Source organism: Fundulus heteroclitus, chromosome 22, assembly GCF_011125445.2.
Source record: "Fundulus heteroclitus isolate FHET01 chromosome 22, MU-UCD_Fhet_4.1, whole genome shotgun sequence".
Lineage (NCBI taxonomy): Eukaryota > Metazoa > Chordata > Actinopteri > Cyprinodontiformes > Fundulidae > Fundulus > Fundulus heteroclitus.
Genome location: NC_046382.1, coordinates 26,555,134 through 26,565,079, shown reverse-complemented (window position 1 = coordinate 26,565,079; position 9,946 = coordinate 26,555,134). Strand labels below are relative to the sequence as shown.

Genomic DNA, 9,946 nt, shown 5'->3' with positions numbered 1-9,946 from the left:
ATCCATAGCAACCACCAAACGTTCGAAAGCCTTTCACGCTATTGGATGATCCTTAGGTACTGGACACGCCCGCACCGGAAGTAGTGTACAAACAAAGCCAAAATAATCATCCCAAACCGCAGTTACTCTCCTGATACACCACAGGAACCTCTGCACTAAGTTGCTGCTTGTAAGAATGTCCAACGAAAAAAGTGTCAAAAAAATTAAAACTGAAAGGTTTTATATTTTACTTTGGTTGCAAAAGTATGACAAATATGTATTTGTTTATTTCCTAATGTTATCCCCCCATCCCCCTCAATTCACTGTATTATTATGAAATACTGTATGTTGAATGACATACAGTTGTCAGGGAAAAAGAATGTACCCACTGAAAGGCCAACGTCCAGTTGACGTTGTCAATGAAGGGGTGTTATTGATAAAGTTTATCACACCGCATTATGAGGATCGTTGTTAGTAATGATTCAGCCGTACATGATTGTGTCACTGATTGGGGTTATAGTGTTTTCACCAAGCTGGAAGACAAACATCCCCAATACAGCAGGCATTTGTGGCCCCTGTGCTGATTTTGGGTGCCCCCCAAATAAAGTTTATTATTGTTAAAGAGTCAAATGAAATTATTCAAAATAATTTGCCAACTGGATGATCATCTTTTAGTACATCAAATGATGTACTAAAAGAAACCCTTTTTAAAATGTTGGATCTACAACGATTTACACATTAACTTTCCAAAAAAAAAAAAAAAATCAGACAATTTCTTTTATTTAAAATAATCATATTTTGTAGAGCAGGTAAAAAAATATGCATAATTTTTTGGGTTAAAAAAATTGTTAATTTTTTGACTCTCGACTTCCTTTGATTTGACAATTTCGGCCCACGTTCCGAAAAGTCTGGACACCCCTGCAATACAGGACCAATAATAACGTAAAGTGAACGGTATGCAAAAAAGAAAATCTGAGGGGTGTGACATGCATTGTGCTCAATTCCCCGAGTCAATACTCTGGACATCTCTGCAAGCTGTGCACTTCTGGGGAGTGAACCGAAAATTTTATGCATTCACTTGTGCAAAATAGCCCCAGCTCAGTAATGTTGGATGGAGAGTGTCAGTGAACGTCAAATCATGTAAAATTATGCTGTTCTTCACACTAATGCTCTGCTTCATACTGGTCACTACAGTACATACAGTAATGTTTGTGGTTTGCAATTGGGAAAAAAAGTTTGAGGAATATAAATATATTTGCAAAACAATGATACCTGATCATAGTGTGTTTATTTATACCTAATTTGTGGTTGCATGAATGTATTCACTACATTTATTCAAAGAACTATTTCCTCAAATTGAGGAACCCATGCACCCAGCCCAATCGGACTGCATACGTCTCTACAGCATGAGATTCTGTCCTTATACCCAGAGGGCCAGATTAGTGCTGCATGCCAAAGGGATTAAGTAATACTGACTCAGATTATATCACCCATTCACCTCAAGTTCACTCTTGATATGCATTTGAAAACAAACCCAACTGGCTCCTTGAGAAGAACCCACTTGGCCTACAATGGAGACACCTACTGGTGAGGTGATATATCAATCTCCAAACACCTGTAAACACCTGGATGAAGCGTACCCAGAGAAATGACCCAGAGACATTCAGTGTAAAGTCTTCTTATGCTAAAACAGTGCCATCTTAGGCTAGAGAGCAAAAAATTAGTTCTGTACAACACTGATAAATATGATATTTTTTTTATTTTCAGCACTTAGTGAAGAAGAACACAAAGTTCAACTACATGATGTGGCCCTTTTTTGAAAGGATTATGATGGGTGACTTGCTAAAACGTTCCATAAAGTTTGAATTGACTAAGAAAAACATATCCTTAAGCATACCACACCTATGGACTTTATATTAACCAAACTGAATGTTAATGTGCTTTCATGCCACTGACTGCTTCACCCTCTACTTTATCCCTTTAGCTATCTTGAAAACACATCCTGAGCTGAAGAAGTGGTGAGACCGTAGAGGACCCTGCTGTTAAAGCCACGATCCACAGCGTGGAACCTCACACAACCTACTTCAAGGCATATACTGTCGAGAAACCCGACTATGAGTATGGGCTGTAGAAAACAGCTGATGATGAAAAAAAAAACATCTCTATTGATGTCCTTGATCAGGTTTTTAACAGTTATTGTTTGAATAAAACAGCATTAGACATACCTTGTTAAAATGCCCTTCTTGTGAAGTAAAGCAAGAAATCCATGAGGTTTCTGCTCTGAATTTCAGTTTATGGTTTGTGTTTAAAATTGCCTGTAAAGAGAAGACAGGTTAATGATTATTTTCAATAGTAATCAGACATAAAGTTTTTTTCAAATGAACAAGGCACTGCTGCACTGTCTTTTGAATGGTTCTGGTATCAGCTGTTAGATTATGGGAAACAAGAGACACTTCCAGAGAGGGGAACAGAAAGGAACCACAAATAATCTTTGGTGTCATTGACCAAAAAACAAAAGGCATTAATGAACGTCAAAACGTTTATTTTTGGCAGGACTTGCAGAACTTAAAAGGTTAGATCAAAAACGAAAACACGAAAAAAGAAATACCCTTGATCCTCATTAGGATTGTTTTTTAATATAAAAGCTTATAGGTCAACATTTACAAGAAGGTATATACATATATGTATTTTTAATTAGCTGATCTGATAAGTTAGGATACCCCAACACAAAAATGTGCAAATAGCTCATTTACAAAATTTCTCTTGGTGGTGCAAGATGGGATCTACAGTCCCGCCAAAGAAAGATTTGCAGGAGTCTTTTAATGTGGCCAACATTGTCTTCTGACAAGACAGGATAAGGAAATGCATAAAATGTCAGCTAAAATTAAATGCTTTCTGTGTCTGACTTGCCTTTTATGTAAAAGAGAATGTCTGGAATTCATTTATTCATATCGCAAAAAGTGAGTCTGTGACAAACCTCCAGGTTGCCAAATAGTCCATGCTGTTCAAAAGAGCCCTAAAGATTCCTAATAACTGTTTTTAATCAACTCCACGGGTGAAAAGCTGCAGCTCACTGCAGTTGATTTGTGGCAAGTCATCATATTTGTGCATTTTTTTTCTTTTTCTATTTGCAAGGAATTTTCACCAAATGCATTGAAACGCAGAGATCAAAGATACATCACACATCCATCACGTGCCCCAGAGGGCATCGCACCTAATTTGTCACACAACTTTAACTCCATGTTCCATAATACTTTGTTTCACTGTGGATAAGCTCCGTGTCTCAGTATTATCCGGCACAACACTCAGTTCCAGCGGCCACGGTACAAAGCATCATTAAAAATACGAGAGGTTTGACAGCGTGGAAAATTTCAAAGTGTTTGCTAGGAGGTCAAAGGTGACACAGATACCACACAGGCATCCTAGAGATGGCCGTGTCATCAGCCACATCCCAAGGCAGACAGTCCAACGGACACGGCACACTGCTGGGTTCCATGGGTACAACCAGTTCTCTGAGCAGTTCACACAAAAGGACACTCTGTCTTTGAAAACTGCCATCCGGGCAAAGACGAATATTTCATGTGGTCAGATAAAACAAAAAAAATTTAATTGTTTGGCCACAGACTTTAGGAAGCTGAAATACCCAAGCTAAGGAGATTTATTGCTCTGGCAATAAGCAAACCCCCTCTGTCTCCAAGAACACAGGATGTCAGTAGTCGTCCTCTCTGTGTCGAAACCCTGAGGAGACAAACAACAATTGTGGTGTACCCGACCGGGACCTACAGGACAGAAATGGCACACTATATAACGTCTAACTAGAGGAACATCTTTCATCCGTCCATCCATCCATCCATCCATCCATCCATCCATCCATCCATCCATCCATCCATCCATCCATCCATCCATCCATTAGGCAAGAGGCCGGGTTTCAATTCTAAGAATCCAGAATGCTATTTTTCACATCTGTACAGTTTTTTTCTTTGGTCTTACCATTTCTTATCATTGCTATCTTCATAGGCACCTGCATGCACCCATCTGCCTGTCACTTTGCTGCTGAGACAATAAAGTATATTTCTATTCTATTCCATTCTCTTGGACAGCTTGCCATCACAGGGACACACAGAAAACCACAGGACAAACAATCATGCACTGTTCTGGTTCATATCATTACCACAAATGCTACAATGTCATCACAGAGATGTGTTTAATCCAAATTATTTTGGATCAGCTCTGTTTTTATGCATGATTTGTCATCATCCACAGTCATTTCATCTAAAAAAACAAAATGCTGAGTCACAGTGTAGTTTATTCAGCAGTTTTCCAGGCTGCTCTGTAACTGGGCGTGTGTTTTGGTCAAAGTGCAGAGTCATGGTGACCGCTTTAAATCATTTCTAGGCACAGTGCCTTCTGAGTAAAAACAAAGCCCTGTTAAATAGCTTGCTATGCAGTTATAGAATATTGTTTATTGTAAATACACATTTTTATATAAGTGGAAAAAATGTCATTAGTCACAATCTTCTCTTAATTTTGAGAATACAGGTATATGTTAATAACTTAGAATATCATTGGGAAGTAAGTTTATTCAAAAAGAAAGGTTGGGGGGATATGTTTGTCTTAATCATTTAAATTAACCAAAATAAATGCTTGAAATACATAATTTTGTGTGCCATTAATATATCATTGACATTACAATTTCTCCGTTTTAATGAATTGATGCTATGGTATTTCCTTCAGTGTTAAATGTTACATTTGGACCTGTAGGTAGAAGCAGCAGTATGATTAATGAGCTGACAAAGCGAATTAGCCTTATGACTCACAAAAAGAACCCAAGAGAAAACCAGACTGGGGAGTGTTTTTATCCTTTACTCTCAGTAAACCTTTCTAAGAAACACAACTGTCTTTGACCCCATTGTGACTGAGCCCTCCTCCCCGGAAGTAGCTCTGTAAATAAAGGAGCGCAGGTTCTAGGCGCAGCTCAGGCTTTTGTTCCAGCGCAACCATTCAAACAAGTTACACCGCAACGATGTCTACAGAAAAATGTCTCGCCGAAGGTAAGATTCTGCTTCATTATTATTTATGAAGTTAATCACATTATATATGACTAAACCATAGGATTGGATAGCGACGAGAAGTAGAGAGAGAGAGAGAGAGAGAGAGAGAGAGAGAGAGAGAGAGAGAGAGAGATTCCAGGATGTCATTGTCTTTGCGTACATTAAAACTTATAATACAATAATTTTCATAATTTACAGGAACAGTACATCTGAGCTGAGGACACACATACATGCATCAGTATTACTTATGTAGAATTACACTTCTAGGAGTGAATTCACACCAGGAAGGATTGCACTCCACTGCTGATAAGCATTCAGGGGTGATATGTAATGTGTGACTTAACCGTCCGATGTAATCAGAATAACATTTCCAGGAACGCCATCCTGATTGCAATGAAATATGTCTCTTACGACTTTTTATTTAAGTCATATCAGTGATCAACTTGACGTTAGATTATTCCCCTGACCCTACACCTAACCCCCACGTCACGTCTCCTCTGTTATGTCATGTGACTTTTACTTATCTAGTCCCAAATTACCTGATGTTCCAACACACCTGAATTAGCCTCATTTTGTTGAAGCACCTTTAATGCTTTTCAGTATAGCTACGAGTCTATGTGCGCTGCACATTTTTCTCTTGCTGATATTTATCTCAGTCTATTTTGCAAAAAAGATCCAAATCAGTCAGGCTGAGATGTCGTCTCCTGTGCACAGCCCTTTTCTGATCGCCCCAGAGATTTTCAGTCACCCGCAGGTCTGTAAGCCGGTTGAGCCGTTCCAACCATTTGATCCTTCTCTGCTGAACCTATTCTTTTGTTGAGTGCAATGGACGGCTTGGATTGTTGCTAAAAATTGAAAATCAATCCCGATCTTCACCATTGACATCAGGCTGGTTTTTGGAACCGTTGATCCTTCCCTCCCCCAAGACCCTCAGCTCCAGCTGAAGAAAACCAGCCCTAAAACATGATGCCACCACCACCATGCTTCTCTGTCATTTTGGTGGGAGGTATATTATTATTATTTTATTAATCAATTTTTTTCTGAACAATGGAACAAACACAGTAACTCGTCCCCCATTTTTAAAAGTGGGGGAAGGATTTTAAAAAATCTGATAATTCCCTGCAGTCTGGCAGATACACCAAGTCTTGGTTGGAAAGAATTATACATATTCAATGCTAAGAAACTAAAAATAGATGTCAGAAATAATTGCTGCCTTTTTGTTCCACCCTCCTCCTTTATCTGTGTGGGCTCAGTCCATTTCACTTCAGGTGCCAGTCTGGTTTGAAAGTGAAATATGCATTACCTAGCCGTAATCTGTCCTGTCAAGACAGTTATGAGGAAGCAAGAGTAAATGGATTCGAATCAGCGTGAGCGCTTCATCTGTCTCCATCACCGTAAATCAGGTCAAACACAGCAGAAAGGTTTGTGCAGTACTGTATGATCCAGGGAAAGATTGCTTGAACCTGCAAGGAGATATTTCAACTTTTCGCAAGCATTTTAGGACATGATCAAGCCCTTTTGGTAATGGAGTAATTTGTTGCTGTTTTTTTAACACAAAATACATTTTTTTTTCTATCCAGAAAGTTTCAATCGTGGTTTTGCCAGATAATACCACATTTTCTACGACTGGCTCTTGGGAGACTCAAAAATAATCAGCCATGATTTATCTATTTATTTATGGAAGCATTTTCATTAACAATGCCTCCACAGTGGCACCCTACCCTATAACCCAGGCAGGTGAAGAATGCACCTGACTGGAACGGACATGTAATCACATGTCCTACAGAAGGAGCACTTTCCTGAAATTCCTGCTGCTCCTTCAATGTTGTTATAGGCCTCTTGGCAATCCCTCAGACCAGCTTTTTTTTTCTTTTTGTCTCTTCAACAGTTCTTGGTAATGTCACTGTTACCCCATATTTGCTACCCATGATGATTACTTTGCTGTATTTTTAATGCCTTTGAAAGCCTTTTGTGTTGTTGTCCTGATTGATGCTTTTTAACTTTAAGATTCTTCTGATGCACTGAAGGCTCCCTGCAAACCATGACTTTAGATGTGAGAAAGTACGGAGAAATGTTAGGAAAACCCTAGTTTAACTTTATAGGGTGAGCGTGGAGGTTAATCCTGAACACAGTCGCATCCCCAGAAATAGGAGCATCTACACACTTATTTAACAACATTTAGTTTTTTTACTTTTAAAGAACTGATTGTATTTCAGATCGATATAGAGACGATGGTACATTTTGTATTTTGTATCAAAACACACCAACGATTTAAAAAAAAAAAAAACTATGTAGAACATATCTGATTTGCAATGGTAAAAAATATAAATAATTTGTTGCATTTAAAATGAAAGAACTCTGGATTTACTTTGATTTCCAACAGGAAGTCCTGCACCTGGTCCGGTGCCGCAGGACCGGCTGCGTCTCTACAGCATGAGATTCTGCCCTTTTGCCCAGAGAACCAGATTAGTCCTGCATGCCAAAGGGATCAAGTAAAAAAAAAATCTACCGCTTTCCTCAATTTAAAAAGAAACTTACACCCAAGCCTGAATAATGGTTATTCTTTGTTTTGAGGTGTTCTTTTTATGTTTCAGGTTTGACACGATCAACATTCACTTGAAACAGAAACCCGGTTGGTTCCTTGAGAAGAACCCCGATGGTCTGGTGCCAGTTATAGAGACACCTGCTGGGGAAGTGGTGTGTGAGTCTCACATCACCAGTGAGTACCTGGATGAAGTGTACCCCGAGAAGAAGCTGCTTCCAGCAACTCCTTTTGGAAGGGCCGAACAAAAAATGCTGCTGGAGCATTTTTCCAAGGTTTGTTATGAGGAACATCATCACTTAACCTTTGTGGCTCACTCCACGTGAAGACTGAATGTTTTGATGTTTGAACGCAAATAAAGAGAGAAGTAATTGTCTTCTGTAGATAATACCAAACTTCTTCAAGATCTCATCAGCGAAAAGAAAGGGTGACGATGCGTCAGGATTCGAAGCTGAGTTAAAAGAGAAGTTTACCAAATTGAATGAAGTAAGTTGCAAAATCATGTGGGGGGGAATGTGATTTGTCAAATGTTTAATTCTTTTTGTGTCATATTGGGGTTATTAATGATTTGTCTTTTATATCCCCATAAAACAATTCCTTTCCCATATTAATCTTTAATAGGTTTCTAAAACAGCTTTTTATTATCTAACATTTTGAGCACTATTTTTGAGAAAATTGACTGATGGATGACTGTAGCACCCTTCACTGATTTTCAAAAAGATTTAGGTTGTTGTGTTTAATGTGTTTGGTGTCATTGTCCTGGGGATGGTGTCTAATTTCCAGCTGATTTTAGATTAATTATGATTGCAGATTTGTAATAATTCAACCATGTAAGAACAAACAAATAATTAAAAGCCCCCAAATAACTTTTTGGCCATGAACTTTTTTTTGTACCATTTTTATTTTTATTTTTTCATGACAGCAATGTTTAATGTCAATATTTTTTTCAGCGCTTGGTGAAAAGGAAGACAAGCTTCTTTGGTGGTGATACCATAACCTTAATCGACTACATGATGTGGCCATTCTTTGAGAGGCTTGAGATGTTTGGGGCGCAACGGTGAGGGTTCTTTTGTTTTATTGCATAAGCAGTTAAAACATTTTCAGATAAAAAGGTTAGTCTTCAAATCAGAGCTCATTATGGGATCATTGTGTTACATTTGATAGGGACAGGCATTTACACTCGTCATGACACATGTCATGCATTACAGCTATTGTAGCCGTGGCTAATTTGCAATTCTTGCCCCTACAAGTGTGTTTACAAAAACAATAAAAAAAAAAACACTTCAGGTACAGTACTGTCTAAATCCTACATGGAATTCCATGTAAACATGCTTTAAAGGGTATTCCTCAGGATCATTCACCTGACTTTTTCTTTTCAGCTGCCTGGACCACACACCTGAGCTGAAGAAGTGGACTGAACGCATGCTGGAGGATCCAGCCGTTAAAGCCACCATACACAGCACAGACCATCACAAAGCCTTCTTCAAAAGCTACCAGGATGGAGAACCTGACTATGATTACGGCCTATAATAATAATAATATATAAATAATCAACGCCTCATAGCCATAAGCCTATGTTTTATCTTTTTCAGTCTTATGGATAGTTTATGTGTATCTCTTTCCACTGCACCTTGTGTTCATTGGTCATTTAAGAGTTACTTTTCTGAACTAGGGTATTGATTGAAAATGTCCATTTAGGACATGTATGTCAATAAATAAATAAAATGTGTCCAATGAATAATAGCCTGCTGTTTTTCTATCCTTTAAAGGTTTGCACTCTCAATGGCTTTCATAAGATTTAAAAGGTGCAAACATAAAGGTAACAAGTTTGAACAAGTAAATATGCAACTGTTATTCTTTTTAAATGGGTCCTACTTAAACGTTTAAAACATGAATGGGGATTTTATTCAGAGGTAAATTCCACTATCATGATTCCATTAAATTGATTGCTTTCATCAATACTTTAACTTGTTTGGATTTGTAAGGACTAAATACTTCAGCTAGTTCCATAATAACTAATGTATTATAACCAACCTAAATAGTTTTTCTCATTCACCTAAAATCTATATCTCCATATTCTCCACATGCCTGATCATTGCTGTTTTGCCACAGCCCTATGCCTTGCTATTAGTTGAGGTATGTCCCTGTGCAACAAATCATACAGAAAGAAGTGAAGAAAAACACTTACAACCTTCTAAGACTCAGAAATGCTTCCAAAACTGCTTTGTACACCGGGGTAGCTAAGCTTAACACAATAGATAGTGTGCTGCAAAATAACTTAGATTTTATCTCTTTTACAGCCCAGACACTATTAGTCTATATAAACTCTTGTGAAGTTGCGTAGCAGTTCAAATTTTGCTGAAATAAAGCAATT

At 38.1% G+C, this 9,946-nt stretch overlaps 1 protein-coding gene across 1 annotated transcript; it reads left to right on the top strand.

Moving 5' to 3' along the window:
- The first annotated feature begins 4,907 nt into the window (after positions 1-4,907).
- Positions 4,908-9,313, top strand: LOC105940238 (glutathione S-transferase omega-1). The gene is made up of 6 exons (XM_012882726.3): positions 4,908-5,030; positions 7,414-7,522; positions 7,625-7,847; positions 7,957-8,058; positions 8,523-8,629; positions 8,952-9,313. The coding sequence occupies exons 1-6, from the start codon at positions 5,003-5,005 to the stop codon at positions 9,100-9,102; spliced, it is 720 nt and encodes a 239-aa protein (XP_012738180.2). The 5' UTR covers positions 4,908-5,002; the 3' UTR covers positions 9,103-9,313.
- Positions 9,314-9,946: the final 633 nt, after the last annotated feature.

What these genes read in the sequence shown, in the direction of transcription:
- LOC105940238 (XM_012882726.3), top strand. Translation starts at nt 5,003, where the DNA reads ATGTCTACAGAAAAATGTCTCGCCGAAG. An exon ending in AGAAAAATGTCTCGCCGAAG is followed by an intron (nt 5,031 to 7,413) that starts GTAAGATTCTGC and finishes GATTTCCAACAG; the next exon opens with GAAGTCCTGCACCTGGTCCG. An exon ending in CTGCATGCCAAAGGGATCAA is followed by an intron (nt 7,523 to 7,624) that starts GTAAAAAAAAAA and finishes TTTATGTTTCAG; the next exon opens with GTTTGACACGATCAACATTC.